The 18,984-nt window shown below is 42.0% G+C and overlaps 1 protein-coding gene across 3 annotated transcripts in view; it reads right to left on the bottom strand.

Moving 5' to 3' along the window:
- Positions 1-15,543, bottom strand: part of GRID2 (glutamate ionotropic receptor delta type subunit 2) — a 718,520-nt gene extending 702,977 nt beyond the window's left edge. For 2 of the 3 annotated variants that reach the window (XR_011140833.1, XM_068941563.1), the window contains exon 1: positions 14,990-15,345. Coding sequence is in view for 2 of the 3 variants with exons in the window: in XM_068941563.1 (XP_068797664.1) it covers positions 14,990-15,077 (88 nt within the window). In the remaining variant the exon portion in view is untranslated. Of the gene's footprint in view, positions 1-14,989 lie in introns of all 3 variants that reach the window. The other variant, XM_009674498.2, reaches the window with a different exon arrangement.
- Positions 15,544-18,984: the final 3,441 nt, after the last annotated feature.

Here is an 18,984-nt window from a genome sequence, read left to right as displayed (position 1 = left end):
CCAGCCCCATAATACATGCAGTCTGGCACAAAGCGCTAAACTGGCTTAGCTACCCTGAGTGGTTCAGCAGCAAACTATACAAGGGTAGCTCTGCGCTAGCTTGCTCCCAGTTTTGTCTCATTTAGTCCCCTGACATTAATCAGCCTCAGCCAGGCTGTCCTACCTTCTGGCAACCATGTCTTTTTTTTTTTTTTTTTTAAAAGGTATTTACTTCTCTGTAAATAGAGGTAGGTACTGAGCAGAGTTTGCTGGAGGAGCTACATTTCTGAGCACTTCCAAAAAATTTCACAAAACATCTCTCTGCCCAGTTTCAAAAAAGCATAGAGCACATGATCCTAAAGGAAGAAACAGCAGGAACATGTGCACTATGCAGTGTCACACTATTTTTATGCTGGAGGCAGGAACTCTATTTTAAAATAATCACCCACATCCCAGCCACTTTCTCCCTTTTCAGACCCTTACTCTTTGGTGCTACTGTAACAAGTCCTTCCTTCCTTCGCTCCTGGTGCTCCTTTTGGTCTCACCTCATTCTGTCAAGGTGCTGGGAATAGGAGAGGGATAATTAAAAAAGGTAGCTGCGAGGAATAGCTGTGTGTCCCTGCAAAAAAATAAGGGATTCAATAGATGGAAATTACTCTCGCTAGCTCTACTACAAGTTGCCTCTTTATAAAGTTTGGTCCCTGCTCATATACGCTTTGAACCTGTCAGCACTAAAATAGTTTTTAAAAAGAAAGTTAAACATTTAGGCAAAAGAAAACAAGCGAGGGAAAACACTGGAACAAGTCTGCCTTCATTCTCAGGCAGGGTCACCACAGAGGTACACCTAGTACAGCTTACTCAGCACCCAGTCATGATATATGGAGCCCCCTTGAAAGGCAAGCTTTACTGACTGATAACTGCAGACCGGCTACTTCTATCTCGTGAGCCTGTTATTCACTAAAAATGGGTGGAAAATCCATCTGTTCTTACTTCTGTTTCTATATCAGATATGAAAGGAAACAAAAGCCTTTCTGAGCAAAAAAGCAATAGCATGACAATAATCACCCTTAAGCTAAGACCATACTCTCACAGTACAAACAGCCCCCATTCACCATACCTCAAATAGATGTTTGCTATCACAATAGAAGTTGGCTCTCTGTACTCCCTCTCTCACACAGTATAACCTAAACCACATTTCAGTGATAGTGCAAAACACCACAGTTACTTGGATTAAGCAGGAGACAGCCAAGAAGTCTCATTTAGCCTGGCTCTGAAGTGTCTAGTCTGGCGCAAGTTACTTCACAAAGGCAATTAGCTTTTCTACGTAAAAAGCAAGGAAAGGTTTAAGGGTTCCTGAGGGGGCAAGCAGGGGGAAGTCAAGATCTTTATACCTTAACTAACAAGAGAAAGGGTTGTGACTTCAAATAAGCAATCAGTTCCAGTTCTACTTTCAGCACTGAAAAATGATAAATAAGAATTAAAGGTACAAACTGGTATTTCATCTAGGAGAGTTGGTTTTAGAGGAGAATCCCGCTGGACCAGGTATCCATTGCACTAACAGGCACACAGGAAAGACCTGTACCCTAGGAAGCAATACTGACGAAAAATTATTTCAGTTAAAGGCACGCAAGAGGTATGACCTACTTCTCTGCAGAGCTATTCAAGATTATTAGTTATATTCCACGCCACAACGTGAGTAAAAAAAAACTCGGTGAACCCTTTAAGGAAAGGAAGAGAAAGACACCAAAAATGCTTCTGGTGGCAGCCTTTTCCTTTTTCTTCTCAACTGGAATTTTCATAAAGTGCATCTTTTAATACAGAACTCCAACACTAAGACGTTTTAGCCATTTTTTTTCCAGGATGGATGACAGAAGAATTTTCATCCTCTCCACTTCTTCACTGCGTATGGATCTTCCTAAACTAGCAAACCAACAGCTATACAAACTTTGTCTCTTCTTGCTCCCACCTTTAAATTTGAGCAAAATTTAGCTGTTTGTTCCAATGAGTACAGCAGCCTTAATACTACTGCAGAAAACATTTGCTAAGAGATACCAGTAACGTATGCTGATTTTTGGAATAGGTTTGAAAGTGGTCTGACCCTCCTTTACTGCAAATTCAGGTGAGAGAAGTCTGGGGATGGAGAGGTTCTGCTACTGAGAACATTTCCAACAAGAGATCATTCAGTAAGGGGTAACTGACTTTTACATACAAAAAAGGCTCAGCGTTTAAGTGGTAAAGCCCTATAGGAAAGCTATGCAAAGAACCGTTCCCCAGTGATGAGAACTAAATGATAAGGAATGGCTAATCAAGGAAGCTTTCTAAATACCCACAGTGAGCACATTTCTTTGTTTGCTTGCCATGCAAATTGTATTTGTAGTTGCTACTGAACTGTTACTGTGACATGAACGAGAAGTTACTAGGAATAGCAAGGATGCTGCTGCAAAACCAAGGGCCAAGTTCTAAACTGCTAGAAATAGGCATCGCTCTACTCATGTAGCAAAAACATTTACCAATCCATGCGAGCTGAGAGTGTGACTCAATTTCTAGTAGGCAGCAGTCCACACAAAGAGTTTGTGAATCCTTGAACTAAATATTAATTTAGAGCTAGACTTTCTTCACTCCATGACTCCTCTACTCTTTCTGGGAATTATGGAGATTTTTAAATAGTACTAATCCTCCCTAGCAGATGGTAGTAGCACTTTGTCAGAGCATTATTACATTTAAGCTAACACTTTGGAATGTTAATGCAACAGCTCCAAGACATACTTCTCAAACCTCTCCATAAAAGAGGTATTTCAAAGCTTACATCTGCATTTGCTGCTGTCCACTGACTTCTCACTACCATAAGAAGCGGCCTTTGAAACAGCAGTATTGAAAATTACGAGGATGTGAAAAACCTTAGAATCCAAAGTGGTCAGAAAGAATCTGTGAAATGAACCACAACTGGTAACCTCTATTGTATCTCCCAAATAACAAATCACAAAAAAATATCTCTTCGTGGCACTTACTACTGAAGCTGCCTTTAAAAACAAGTATCGGTTATTTCTAAGTAGCAGATACTTCCTTCTTCATTGCAGACGCTTGGAGGTGAAAGGGAAAGAAAACTGAGCGCGAGTGTTCGAAAGGGAGAGTCAGGCAGAATGAAGGGCTGGGGGTTACAGGGATGATTTTAGCGAGTTCCAAAGCACAGGCACAGGCAATTTCAATATTCTGCTCGCTACTCCAAGCTATTGGCACAAAACGATGCAAGCATTTTGTTTATATAAGGCTAGCCTCTCTCCCTTTCAGGTTCTAGATAGGGGTCTATAAACCTAGTATTTTCTCAAAACAGTTGTACTCCTTACTTGACACAACACAAAGAGCCAATTAATTCTAGCCTCAGGGACATTTGGCTGTGTTACAAGAAATGGGGGAAAAGGCATCCCTTTAAAAAAAATACTGGAAAAAAGGGTACTTTAATGAACAACATTTTTTCATTCCTAAATCTGGCAGAAGATTTTCAGCAATAACAGTTTCCAATTGGTATCGTTATCTATCTTCCCCCGAGGAGGTATTTACCTCATCCTCCCATACATCATTCAGCCCTGTTATTAGAGATCATTGATCTCAAACAGAAATATATTTAAAAACCCATTAACCCCAAGTCCTCACGTGTCTCATTTAAAGGAAACCCAAGGCAGTGGCTGTCCCTTCATTGCTTTGAATGGAGGCTGGACCAGCCTAATATTGACAGAAAACCAAACATCAGCCCAAATAGCACATATGCCACAAGAAAAGCAGTTCCACTTTGAAGCTTCACTGAAGAGAGGTCTAATTTTTAATGAAAACTATGCAGCTATTCAAGAGAGGAGGAGAAACCTAGATCTCTGTCCACAAAAAACACCACAGTCTTTAAAACCAGAAATACGCTGCACTATTTCTCCTTTACTTCCTTCCTAAATTTGGTCAAATTTGGTGCCGAAGCGATGGCTCTATGCCTCCCTTCCTCTCACTCACGAGACACAGTAGCTGAGCTTACATGGAGACATGGTACAGACCAGCAATAAATTACTGCACAGAGGAAGCAATGGAAGACTATTTAATTCAGAGGGATAATGCCAAAGCACAAGGTGCAATACGCTCAGAGGTCTCCTGGGTGCAGAGGGGTGAAAGATGGCACTCGTTTGTGCAATGGTACTACATAATCCAAATCTAAGATGGACCTCATCTTTCTGCAAAGGAGTAGTCAGAAACAATTACAAACTAAAGCACAAAAATCTACCACACAAATGGAATAATTTGAAGTGAAACTATGAGAGTCAGGCAGGGAGAAATAATACCATTTTCCAATCTGTGTTTTAGTACTGACTTTACAGGAAACTATCTTCTAGATATGTTGTTCCCACAGCACATTTTGTATTTTATTCTTCTTCTTAATGGAAATAGTTTGGACTACCCAGTGCCTCGTTCACTGCTTTGGACGTCTCATCTTTCCTTATATACATGCACCTTCTTTCTCCACTCCACCTAAACATCACAATGCATACTACCTGCTACCCCAAAAAGTACCCTACGTTCTCACAAAGCTAGTCTGGCCCATCATTCAGGCCACCTCCCCCTCCACCATCTCACCACCCAGCCAACTCCCTTCACTGCTAATCACAGCCTTCAGCCTCCCTACCTCAACTCCCACACAGAAAGTACCACCAAAGCCTTCCCCATATCCCTCCTGCTCCCAGAGCTGCTCTTCTACAGAGGAAATCCTCAAGGATAACACTTCTCCTTTTCCTGCAGACTCCTCCTTTCCTTGCAGCTTGGCATCATGGCGACCACGTCCCTAAGACCACATCATCCTCTGCGATGCTGACACAAGCTCTGCAGATCATCCTCCGCCGAGCTAGTACCTTAGATATGGGCCACGTTTACTTCCTGCCCGTGCTCCCCCCGATCCGTTTTGCTTCAAGTTGTCACCGCACTCTTCGTACAACTGGCAAAACTGAGAGAATTTTTTCAAGTAGATATGTATTTCTCATATCTACCCAGGATGCAATCCATTTCCATAACAGGACAGCCATTCCTAGGAGTATGAAAACCATTTATCCAGATTGCTTCAATAATATTTCGATAACTGTTTAAGAACAAAATGAGGCTAACTAATGAGGCTTTGGATGCTTTCCGAATCATTGATTATATTTAAATATCTCCTCTAAACAAATGGGGATGTTTTGCAACATGTATTTTTCTACCTAGTGCTCTTTTCTTTCTACCTAGACATCTCCACAACTGCATTATGAAATATTTGTACCCCCCTCCCCCCAAAAAGAGTGCAACCACGTGCAAGAGAGACAGTATGAGCACAGAAGCATGTTTTATTTCCTGCACTAGGTAAAGGCAAGGAAAAATACGTTGAGAACAACTGATAAGATAATGACTATTTTTATTTTGTCAGTTTAACCAATTTCATTGGCAATGAAGAATTGTAGGCAATGATTATATACACATTTCTGTCCTTCATTTCCTATAAGTTATGTTAACCCACACCACTAAGCGTCACCTTTTTTATAAAGTGCCGAGCATCAGGGAAGTACTGAGATCAGCCACGCTGTATCTGTACTTTCAGTATATCCCTGCAGACATATCTACATACATTTGTTCCTTTATAGTCATAGTGATCATTCACAAACATGAATGAAAGAATTTGTCTCTCAAAACATCCCAAAAGATTTGGAACTTTGCCTCCTGGTGTATAAAATACCTGAATTGTAGAGAGGTCCAAGTCCTCTCTTTTATTTCATCTTGAAATCTTCTGACAGCCCAACTTTTTGTTTCCCATTTGTACAGCTTCTAGCACAGTGGGGTGCCATTTCCCGATCGATACTCATGTCAAGACTTCCTGCCTGCAAGTAAAAAAGCCTCTCAAGTCTCTGTGCTGTTCCTTACAAGACAAGAGGAAATTTTCATCTGAAATTCAAGAAAAAAATCCAGGCAAACATTTTCAAAAAGAATAATCCCTCTGCCTAATTAAAAAGTGTGTGTTTATATTTTGTACACACATATATAAATGCATATCCCATTGCTAGCTATTAAACTGCAGCACAGAACTAGAAAACTAATAGTATGTAAGTAGTGCATTTCTAAAAAGTGTCAGTAAGCATACTGGTCAATATTCCACAATGCTGCTTAGGCCTACAGATTCATAAATGGAAGAGTTGAGGAAGGATTAACATTTAAGTTTGTCAACTAGTATTTGGGTATATAATTGTCTCAAAAGAGGCCAAATAAGTGGAATTCCTGAAAAAGAACAAACAGCTTTATCTGTCCAAATAACAGCTAACTTACTTATTTTATATCTGTTTAACTTTATTCTTCCTGGATAGGAAAAACAAATATTTAAGAGTACAGAGCATAGCTGCCTGCCACGAACTTGGAATACAGGAAAGAAGTGAATAAAAACAGCGAATAAAAACAGACAAGTATATGTATTTTAATATGCCCAATAATAGCTATAAACCTTTCATTCCATTAAACATATAGAGTTCATGCTGCAGTATTTTATACTGGCTTCGCTGAGTTAGAAATAGATCTTTACTAGTATCTTTTTCTCTTCAACAACCTCTCCAGTATGTAAAATGTTTTTAAAACAGTCTAAAACATTTACTTTTGAACACACTAAAGAATGTAATAAGGCAAAAAGCATGCAGCAACAAATGTACATTTTTAATAGTGTTTGGTCTAGAGATCTCCTTGCCGCTTGCTTTGAGCATTTGGTATACTGCCAGTTTACATTCAATACTGGTTGCAATCAGTTAGGTAACTCTGCAAATAGTTTCCTGTCACTTGAGAAAGACAACTGATGTCTTCAAAAACATCTCCCTGGCTCAAGAGCCTAAGCTCTACTAGACGTCAACGGCACTTGAGTGCCTGGGTGCTTTAAAAACAAATCAAATTACCTGCTATTATCGGATCTGGGTCCTGAACACAGGCTTTGAGTGTTGGAATTTTAAAGCAGGAAAACCTGCCCCATGCGCATTTTTCATTTCTCTACTGAAAACCATTTACCAAAGTGCTCACTGTTACATTGGTATTCAGTAAAAAGAGGTGCAGAAAATCCAGGCCGCACACTGAGGCCTGCTGATAGGCCATCCTCTGCTCTGTATGTTTCTTACAAAGGAATAAAATCCAGAGTTAATTTCCACATCACCAGAGTTGGTGCTATTTGATTTTGATTTATCACAAGTGAATTATTATAATGAAATCACCGTCTCCATTTAAGCTGGTGAGAAAGATACGGCTGGACTAACAAAAAATTGTTCTGCAAAACAAGCAATTATTGTTAGGTTCACTAGATATTGGCCTTAGCAATCCAACTGATTATAGAAAGTTAATGATTTAAAAAGCAATGAAGAAATAAAAGATTAAATCCTTTAAATCTGCATGAAAGACTCCAAGAGGAATTTTACAATGATTTTCATTGCATATTTTATTAGATATGTGATATTTTATTCATAGGCAAAGCAAATATCACAATTAGGAATAATTAGCATTTCAGCACAGAGTGTTATCTAATAGGTTAAAACACACATATAATTCTTCATTTAAATTCTATGCCTTCAAGTTTTCCCCTTTCTGGTTCAGATCATTTCTATTTAGCATAGCAGCTGCAGGAGTATTACACAGCTCCTAAAGAGGCAGGAAGAGAGAACTAGTGGCTCTTGCCTTTGATATCTTATTTTCCTCCCCTCCTCACATTTTCACTCATCTTCCTTTTCAATTGCCTCTTGAGCATGGCTTGTCAGATAAACCTAGCATAATTTTCAGGAAACTTACCTTTCCTCTTTTTTTCCATGCTACTTCCTGGTCATTCCAAAACTACCACGTGCAATGAAAATCTGCTTTAAATCTAACCCTGCACTTACGAATCTGATATTAATCAGTTTACAACTGACTAAGACTACAGTACTTGTCTCTGCACTGAAGTCTTCCAACATAACTTTAATACTACATTGAAATTCTGTAGTTACTGTGTTATGGGTCTCTTTATGCAACACTAAAAGCTCACAGTACGTGCTTTCCTCGAGCCTTTATCCCCTACCAAAGCGGGAACAAGATATGCAAAGGAAGTGCATTCAGTGATACAATGCAAAACACAACACTTCCATATGTGAATTAAGCACATTATCACTGAAACTAGGATATAAATTTTGAACCTTACAACGCTGCACAATTTCAAGCCCTATCTGCTGCCAGGTTTCATAACTGTCATCCAAACTCCAGTACATTTCATCTACTAACTTTCAATTTCATTTTCTATCCTCCATGACATTTATACAGACCAGTAATAACTCTCCAAGTCACATAAACCATTATTAATTATAGTGCTTTCAGACACAAGAGACTCTTCCCCTTACTCTATCATTTCTCATATAACCGCTTGGCCAACAATAACCAGAAAACAAAACCCAACCCTTGTAATGGAAGAATACCAGAGGAAACAGTCCTGTTGAGGTTCGTGGAAAGATACTCCAGTACAGAAAGACAAGGCAAAAAAGAAGCATTTTCCTCACCCACTCTTCCACTAAGTACTTCCATTTTTAGTCTCTATGTTTAATTTACCACCTCTACGTCAAGAGTACACCATTAAATTCTGCCTCATAGTAGCAGACAACAGCACTTCCTTCCTCCTTTCTGCGTGCCACTTAGCATAGATGGCTAAGAACTGTGCTCAGGTTTTCCCTAGGCCTTCATTACCTGGTGTTGAAGACTGCTTAACTAGCACAGTACCACATTTATTTAACAGACACTTAACACGTATTCAGTGCCAAGGATCACATTCCAGCAGCTCACTATCACTCTTTCTCCAGTACAGTTTACTAGCCTACACAGGCAGTGGAGTCATACTCAACGTTAAGTGTAAAAAAGGCCAATGTAACTCATTTTTGGCAACAACCACAAGCAACAGGTCAACTACTTGCTAATGGACCTAGCCCACAGTGCAGGAGGGCAAAAAACCATCAGGGAAGGAAAAGATAGCACCTGTATCCAAGAAGTCCAGTAGGACACTAGTTGCTAGACAGCCAATCAGTACAGGTTGCAAAATGCTACAAGAGACACCTAAGCTTTTACGCCCAGGCCCCAGCAGCCACAGCATGGTTTGCCAACAAACTGAAGGTTCTGCTTTACTGTTGGGCTGTGACTTCTTTACCAGCTTCCCGGCATTTCTGGACTCAACAAGCAAACAAGTGTATCTGGGGCTCTGAAAAATGGGCATCAGCATGACGGGAGCCGTGACCTGGACAGCAGTGCCAACGAGTTGGAGAGGTGTGGGGCTGCCTAGATTTGGACAGTCTGGTAGGTACAAGTGTCTCTGGAATCTAAGTCTTCTTCCAGTTTCACCAGCTTAGATAACCATTTGTTCCTTCTGGAGTACAAATCAATATTTAAAAACCAAAAGGTGACAAATGAGTTTGCAGAGGCAGGAAGGTATCCTAGTTTACCTCATTACCAGTGTATCACCTGAATTCAGTATCTTTCACACACCAAGTTATCATGTACTGCAATGTATACTTACCAAACACAATCTTAAGCTTTGATTGCTTTCTAGTTTTTATGCAAATTACACACCATTTTACAAACAGTATTTTCTTTTACAAGAATTGGCCCAAGAGTACTACAAGAAAGTCCAAAAAGCAACTCTAATTGACTATGTCTAAGAAGTATTGTGAAAACTGAAGATAGAAAACACAAATTGTGTTTGGAGGGTGGGTTGATAAAGGGAGTTTTACCATGTTTGCATATATAATTCAAGAAGTTAATTCTAGAAAGTAATTAGGACAGATGGTCAAAAGATCATAATTCTAAGACTATTTCTTCGCTGAAATACGCTGAAATAACATCAAGCAATGGAGTAGCAGTGACAAAGAGTAAAAATACAAGCCTCAAAAGGCAAAAGCCTCCAATAAATTTCAGGAAAAAAACAGACTGTCATGGCAGATTATAGATAGCTATATATCAAATGGAAGAAAATGATGCAAGTTCAAGTCTATATCCAGGGAGTAACCTAATGGCTTACAAAAGTCATCTCCTGCCAATACCACTTGCTTTACAGGGCCAGGGAGTGGAAGAGAACCATACTTAATGCCTTTGTTCATTAAGTTAAATGAACCTTAGTTGGTAGGTTTATGCACTCACAGTCTTAAAAGATTTTTCTCCAGTGTGTTTTTTAAAAGATGGCATTGTGAGAATAAAGACTCTGCACATCCATAAGTAGTCATCTCAAAGCACGCAGCAGCATCAGTGATTGCCCTGTTAGGCATTTGTTAGGAAGCCACTTGAAAGAGGATGGTATTTTTGTTTTTTGGTCTGACTTTATAAAGGACAAAGAACTAGAAATAACGCTAATTATTATTTAAGAACATGAAAAGGAGCCTGCTATAGTGAGCAATCTGCAGCATCAATTTAAAACCTTCTCAAGCCAACAAAACAACTTACCTAGATTATGCCAGTTTCTGGATCAGGCCCTGGTGAACACTAAGAAACACTCCAGAAAGCAGTGACACCTAATGGCAAACATGTCTTTGGAGGATAGCAAACGGTAATCTACGGCATGGAAAATTATCCCTATTTTAACAGTAGAGTAACTAGCACTAAAAAACATTACAGGGACCTGAAACACTGTGGCAAATCTAAGCTCCTGGGAGAGAGTTTAAGAAATAACGTGCATAGATAGAAACATAAACTATGTTGTGCATGCTACGCGTTTAAGTAGAACACAGTTACTGACAATACCTCTTGGCCGCTAACCTACAGTGCACTATGCTGCAGGTCTCCACCTGCACGTACGTTTAAAATAAGCCAGTCACCTCGGCACATTCGAGAGCAGGGAAAACAAGGACCTCAAGGCTAATCTGTATCTACTATAAGTACTATATGCATATATGGATTCCTTTGCTTATTTATATCCTGTGCTGTACAAAATTAATGTGAAAATAACGAACAGTTAGTGACATATACTACATACTTTCTAATGAGCCTTTACCAATGGCACAGCAAATTAAATTCCTATTACCAATGCACATCATAACACAAGCCAAGTGCATTGCAGTACAACAGCTTTCAAGATGAAATGCGGGTATCACCTAACTAGATGATTTCTTTTCCCTGACAAAGAATTTTTATATTTGAAAGATATTAATGTCTTCATGGAAATAGTAAGCGATAAACTGCATGGTGCAATTGCCCTGATATTATTATCCACACTACAGTAAAGCTTTAAAGGATGAATTGCCTCCTGCCCCAGCAGTGCTAAGAACTTGCCTAATACATGGAACGTAAGAGTCCTGACCTCAAAGAGCCTTCAAGCTGAGAGAAGGAAGGGGGGAAGACAGCAAATTTTCTTCTCTAGAAAAAAAAAAAAATTATATATATATATACATAGGTACATACACACACACATATATATTTCTGAACTTGCCACTGGGGGGAAAAAAAAAAGCTCAGGGCAATACACAATTGGATGCATATGGCTGAAGCCAGTGGTAAAAATAAAGAAAGAGTGAGTATATTTACTTGCAGTAGTCGCCACGTCTGAACTACTGTGGCACGGTGCTGTGCCAAATTATTCTTTAAAAAAGGTTTAGTGTATTTTTTCCAGCAAGAACTTTTGTACCGTAGTATGTGATAGCTGACTTAGGTGATTTTGCTGTATCTAATATACACATTTTTTGCATATACACTTCTATACGCAGACTAGAAAATCCATATGCACATACAGATATATTACTGGGTACATGTCAAGGGGAAAAAGGAGCAAAAAGTACAAAGAGAAAAGCATGAGACCATCAACTGTAGAAGATACAAAGCGTATACAAATTGTACGGTTGACAAGAAATGCCACCTAATCCCTGCTTAATTAAAACACTGTTCTAAACTCCTGTTTAGGGAGTGAGGAGTGTGGGACGACTGATGTATGAAGAAAATATCAGGCAGCGTGGCTAATCTCAAAGACTTTGGAGCTTTTGAGCTACATAAATCAGAGCGACTTTTTGAATAGCCTCATAAAACACAATATCATTGCCATTCCACTCACGTCTTTCAGATTCTTCCTACAGCATACAGATCATTAGGAAACTTCTAAGCAATCAAGTAATGTGGGTCTGATGAAATTACTCAATCAATGCATAGGCTCAGAGAAGCAGCATAATACAGAATTGCACAGCTTTGACATGGTAACCCTGCCCCTTTCCTTTTTATATAGGGGTAAGGAAAATTACAGTGGAGTCGATTCATTTCAACATTTTCACAAGAGGGCTTAATGTAGTCTTTCTGAACCGTCAGTTCCTATTTATTATAGCAGGCCAACAGATATGTAGAGACCACAAGCAGCCCTCCCAATAGTCAAAATAATAGATACAGGAAAATGCTTATTTTAAATGTGCACATTTACACACACAAAAATCACATGCACACGCAGAGACTTGTCCTGATAATCAAAAGCAGCAGCTATAATCATTCAAAAGACAAAACATGAAAAGTGCATCATATCTAAATACAAGTTACCACTCTCCTCCCACTGCCATCACCAATTCATTAATCTCTACCAATACTTCTAACATTTTTGTTATCCTTCTCTAAGAAATAACATACTTGGATATAGAAAACAATAATCCTTTACAGAAAACACATCAAAAACTCAATAAGCAAGACAAGGTAGTGCACCATTCTGAACAAGTACATACCAACGCTGTGTATGTCCTTTTTCTGATGATTTTGTTTGTTGCCTAAGGCATCGATACTACCTGTGGCAGTATTTTGTTTCCCCTGAACTGCACGCTTTGTTTTCTTATTTGACTTTATAAATTGATAAATTGTTTTTAATTAACTTGTTCATAGAGTGCCCTGCTATCACTTTTCATCACTCAAACAAATATATACTCTTTATTATGTATGCCTAAGTATTTTATACTTGTTTACTCAATACAAGTGGGAAAAACGAAAGGGGTTGAGAATATCCAGGTCACAAAACACAGTGGCATTTCTCAGGGCCAAATTTTCATTTCTGAGCTGCACAAGTTTGAATGTTTAGCCTCTACTCACTTCATGTGAATAGTTCTAATTAGAGGTCATTTATTTTCAACGTACTCATTACAAAGATTTAAAGCTCTGTGTAACAATTATCAATCTGCCATTTTCACGACAACATAAAGCAGTCTATAAAAAGAGCAAATCCCCTTGTCAAATGTACTAATTGTCTCTCAAGACAAATTAAATGTGTGAGAAGCAACTACTTTGGAATTCTTTGTTCAGGGAAGATTTACTGTGTTGATGCATCTAACTGCTAACAGCATTATAAAAGAAAGAAGTGGCAAAATGTGGTGTATTCATCATACATAAAGTGAAATAAACAAAATTACCATTAACAGAGAAACAGCTATCGTCTCCCTTGATGCAAGTGCAAAGACTAACAGCTCACGCAACAACACTCCTTTAGTCAGGAGGATGGGATACACAAAATTGCCAGGAAACTCCTTTTCTGTTACACAGTTAAGATTTCCCCCCAAATCCTAAGATCTGAATGGCGCGTTACAAGCTCCTAAGAAGCAAATCGCAAGGCTTAACCATCTCCTAGTGTTGCTTTAACAGTTTACAACTGGGAAGAATGAAAAAAGTCATTCTCCCTTTAAAAGGAGGGCATAAAGCGCTGGCTCCCCTGTGCAATATTTGATGCTCCAGTCACACACAGCTAGAAGGCTTGACCCCTATAAAGTTGCTGTACCTACGGGAAGCCGAAGCCCGTGGGCTCCTGGGGGAAGGGTGACACGAAAGGCCGCTGCCTCTCTGCCCAAATGTTGGCGACCTGCAGAAAGCTCCTGACGGCAGGGCTTCCCAGCCGCCGTGCCCGTTTCCTCTCCCACAGAAACCCACTACCGATGCCCGCGACAGCCACCGGCAGACATGTTTTAGAGCCGACCGCGGCGAGCGGCACCTGCCCCGCGGGCGGCAGCCGGGAGGGGGCCGGCAGCGGCCGGGGGCCCGCGGGCCCGCGCCCCAAATGCCCCTTCGCCGGGGCAGCGCGGCGCTCCCGCGCCCGCTCGCCCCCCCCCCCCCCCCATTCACGCTCCTGCTCCGCCTGCGTGTTTCGCCTGCAGATTGCCGAGCAGCGGCGGGGGAAAGCGCCCTCCTCTCGCCCCGAAACCCCGACCCGGGCAGCGGCGGCCACAAAGCGTCGCTTGGCAGCGGCGGGCGCTTCCCGGGGCCGGATATGCGGACGGCGGCGGGGGAAGCCCGGCCCGGGCGTGCGGGCAGCGCCGCGCAGAGCCCGCACCCGCGCTGCCCTGCCTCGCCTCTCCCGCTGCCCGCCGCTGCCAAGAGGGGGGGCCCGCCGCCGCCTGCCCGCCGGCCGGCGAGGGGGAGACGCGGCCGCCTCCGCGGAGCGGCGCGGCGCGGCACGGCCCGCGGGAGGCGCCCGGCCGCCGGGGTGGCGGCCCGGAGCCCCCCGCCGCCGCCTGCCCACCCGCGGAGGGGACGCGCTCACGTTGCCAAACCACCTGTTCCGCCAAGGGAGAGGAAGGCGGGCTGGGGGGGGGGGCGGGAGAGGAAGCGGGGGGGTTGCGTGGCCTGACTGTGCTGTGGGAAATACGGGGAGACTTGGGCTTCCCCCCTCCGAGGGCGAGCGGGAGGCTGCAGCAGAGGCAGGCTGCAGCCGAGGGGCTGCGCGGAGGAAAGAGCAAGTGTCCCTTAGTCCTGGCCCCCGGGGAAGCAGCCGCGCCAAACCTCAAGGTCTAAAGCAAGCACATATTCGGCCGAAAAGAAACCCTTAGCCAGAGCGGTAGGGGGGAAAAGAGGACACCCAAGATCCTTACGAAAAGCGATAATAAGAGGGGAGTAAATCAAAAAAAGCAGACAAGCAAGCAAAGGATAAAAAAGAGTGGGGGGGGGGGGCAGGGGAGAAAGACTGCAAAGAGAGAGAGAGAAGGTTGCGAAGGAGAGCTGGAAAAGTGTCCAGCAGCACCAGCAGACGCAGCAGCCCCCTTACCGATGTGAATGATTGAATCTGCAATCGCCGCTTTCCAGGTTCGAGTCCAACAGACGGACACAACCAGGATGAGGGAGAAAACTTCCATCTCCTCCGGAGGTCCAAGCGTTGTAACAACAGATCTCTTCGCAAAACGATGCCAACAAGGAGGATAACGCGGCGCAGGAAGCCCAAGAGTTTGAGGCGCCGGAGGAGCGTGTAAATCCCGATGGCTGGCGCCCAGCTGCGGCTGGGAGAGGGGGCGAGCCGGGGGCCCCGAGCGCCTCTCCCCGTGGCGAAAACCCCGCGTCACTTCGGGGGGCTCCTGGGCAGCACCAGAGTTGCTGGGAGCGCGGGCAGCAAATCCATCCAGCCCGGGCGCCGCCGCGGGCAGCAGACGCCTCTGCTGGTCAGACAATCCCCATCCTTCCGCCGGGTCCAGGGATCCGCTCGGTCCCGGCTGCTGCACAGCAACTTCCAACCCACAGCACACACACGCACGCACGCACACACACGCACACACGAGCCACACAAACCCTCTCAGCCAGAGGAGCCCCAGGAGCCCGCTGCAAACAGCTCGCCTTCAGTAAGGGGAACCGGGCGAGGCGGCGATCCCGGTTCCAGCAGCCAGATTCCTGCAGGAAAAGCCCCCCCGGAGGCCAAAAAACAAAGTGAACTTCAAGGTAATGCAGATAGTAATGCAGAGATCCCCCCCCCACCCTCTGCTTGAAAATCGCTTCCCACAACTGGAGGAAAAAAATAAATAAATCTGCAAATCAAGCCCAGCGTGCTGTCTCTGTCGCGCAAGGCAGTGGTTGGACAGGGCAGGAGCGAGAGAAGGAGAGCCCGGAGCAAGGCAGAGGAAAGCAGATGATGGTCTGCAGGTTGCTTTTGGAGCTCGCTTTGCTGGTGGGATGCAGAGAGAGCTGGCAGCTCCAGCACCAGCCAGCACGTTGCCTAGAAATGGATCACCTAGGAGAAGGAGAGAGAGCGAGAGATAAGTGCTATCAGCCAGAGAGGGAGAAACAGAGAGAGCGAGCGAGAGCGCTTCTCTCTAATAACCACCTCCTCCCCCTATCTGCAATACAAGGGAGAAACAAAATAGAGCTCTCATCTCCCTTGAAATCTTCAGCTGGGACTGAGGAAGAAACATAGCCAGGAGTGCATGCAACCTAAAAATAAATTAGGGGGAGGGAAGGAGAAAAAAGGATCTTTTTGAAGGGTTAGGTTCAGCTTAAAAAAAAAAAAAAAAAAAAAACACCACCCCATTTATTTAACCTTGTAACTCCACCACAGGTATCAAGTTCAAAGCTAGATGGGCACTTTTGCTTTTCGGTCTTTGACAACTGAGTCAGGGACGTTGTTTGAAGGGGAAAGGAAAAAAAAAAAATCAGGGACATCTGGCCTCAAAGGGAAAAAGAAGACCTAAAAATCTATTAATATGATTTTAATTATCTGTGTTCTTGATAGAATTCTCACAATTATTTAAAGCAGTGAACTTACTTTTTTCTTTGGGTAGTGGAGAAATTTCTATGGGAAAACAGTATTTAGAGAGCACTTTTCCTGTGCAGGGTACTACAAATTCATTAACCGATTAATTTTCAGACTTGTTGTGCTGCAGTTAAATACATTATCCCCATTACACAGATGGCGAATTGCAGAGAGAGGTTAAGAATGCTCCTATAAGCTACTCCAAATCCCCCTTTCATGTCCTATTACACTCCCTTCTGACTTTGGTATTTCTGGTCGTATTAGGGACAGGATGCACAAGTCAATAAAGAAATACTAACTTTAGGTTAAATCCTAAACTCTCATAAGTCATTGAAACGACCAATTAGTCCTTGTGAAAGTCTGAATAGAGGCTGATCAACCCTCACCCTCTCTGAACATCCCTTTCTGAAGGCATCTCTTTAGGTACACGACTTAGAATCTAATTTCATTTTATCTGAATTGAAGACTTCTGTAAAATTGAACTCAGACTCCTTTCAGCCCTGGGACTACTTAGCAAGCATGCTTGTACGCTTCTAAAATTTAAGGATTTAGCTCAGGAGGAAGAATTAAGATTTTTAAGAAAGGACAAACTAAATCAGTGAAAATATACAAAGGAACAAGGTAATTCAATTTGTAAACAAACAAACAAGAACTCAGCAGCAGCAATTTCTACTTTGCCTAGGTCCACATTGGCAGTTGAGTACTTCCTAAAAATGGTAACACTTAGACGGCTTAGAGCCAGACCCAAAGCAAGCAAGGAATCATCTTTCCACTGGAATGGGCTTTGCTTCTTCTAAGAGTGTAACAAAGTAAGGTAACTAAAATTGACTTTAAGAGATGAAAGAAAGGGGTACAGAAAGAGAAGAAAAGATGATGAGCAGTGAGAAGCAAAAATCTCACAAATGATGCCACTCGCATGTTGCATTCTTCCGTGTCCTCTATGCGAGCGTAACAGATCTGTTATCCCTAAGAACGAGCAGTATAAAAGGCTTTTTTCTATAAGTGACAGTTTATGCATAGTATCAGCAAGCGTAATGGGCATTAATTTTACAAGTAATAAATTCTGATTCATCTGAGAAACTTTTGGAGCTGCTTTAGTCATTATTACTTCTTCACAAAAGAACAGAGTTCACAAGAAATGTTAATTTGCTTCTTTGGGGGGGCATGTCAGAGCGGTACTCTTTAATAATGTACAATGCACAGTAGGCAGAGTAGGCAATGTAATGAAAACCTTTAGAAAATTGTAACTTTTTAATCCTCAGTTTAGATAATACTGAGAATTTTGCGGCCTTATCTAGAAACCAGCTATCCTTACTGACTATTTAAAGCACCCAGTAAATGTACCCTGAATTAGCCACGCCAAATGGAAATTTTCCTTTAAGTCTGTGGACATGTTTAACAGGACGAGCTGAAAGTCTGTAGCTCTCAAATATCCTCTAACTAAAAGAAATTGCTTTTTGAGTGTGTCTCTGATTGATAATTCTAGTGATAAAGATAGCTATCTGAAAGTTTGAGAGGAAAAGTCTGAAGTTAAAAAGTAAATTTAAATAAACTCACTTTAAATAATGAACACATTATTGACTTAATATGCATCCTCCACAGAGATAAAATCATTTGCATTTCCTCTCTTTCATTCTCTTCAATTCTTATTCATTAAAAACAACAACTAGTGTCATCTACAGAAATAGACTGAGAAAAATCTTAGGCTACACGGTTAGCTAAATGATCAAGGTATCAAAGAAGAATGTTGAAAAAGGATAATAGTCTCTTCCAATCAATATACGCTAAGCGTTTACAGAAAGTTAAAGTCAGAATAAATTACAAAGTCAGAATAAATTGCCATTATCCTGTGAAAATAGTATTCTAAAAAAAGAGACTACTACATTTCAAGCGTACCAAAGTAGACGTATTTACACAGTTTCACAGGAGTTGGTACGATAGCAGGATGGCTGTTCTCTCGTAACAATATTACCACTCTTCAAATCAGACCACTAGTGTCCCCACTGCATCTACAGTGGAAGCACCACTGCAGATGAAGCAATGTTTTTAACCACAGGAAGCAGCTTTGTCACCTTGCTCCATGAGGGTGTAAAGTGCAATATGGTTAATGGTTCACGTACATAATGTTATTACTGATCAGCTATTGCAGCGTTCCAAATTAGCGCAACCTCTAGAGAATCAGCAAAGGAAGGAGTCCTGTAAAACAGATGCAGCAGGAAAAAAAAAAATTCCATCTAACGCTTATTTCCTCTCATCCGTGCAAAACACACCACCCCCTTCACCAAGTCAGCTTAGGACCTGAACTTCTATCTAAGAAGAAAGATAGATACACAAATCTTATGTTCCCGTTACTCATCTAAAGCCTTGATTTTCAAAATGCTATGCCACATGCCCCTTTTCCTGTCTGGGTGGCCAAACAAACAGATCTGACCATACAGAGAGGTTAAAAATTACAGTTTAATCAACCACCACGTACTATCTTTGCACATGATTTGTTTAATTCCGAGTCCCAGGAGTTTCTTCAG

The sequence above is a fragment of the Struthio camelus genome, chromosome 4 (assembly GCF_040807025.1).
Source record: "Struthio camelus isolate bStrCam1 chromosome 4, bStrCam1.hap1, whole genome shotgun sequence".
NCBI lineage: Eukaryota > Metazoa > Chordata > Aves > Struthioniformes > Struthionidae > Struthio > Struthio camelus.
Note: the sequence above shows the minus strand (reverse complement) of the source record. Positions and strands in the feature narration are given on the sequence as shown.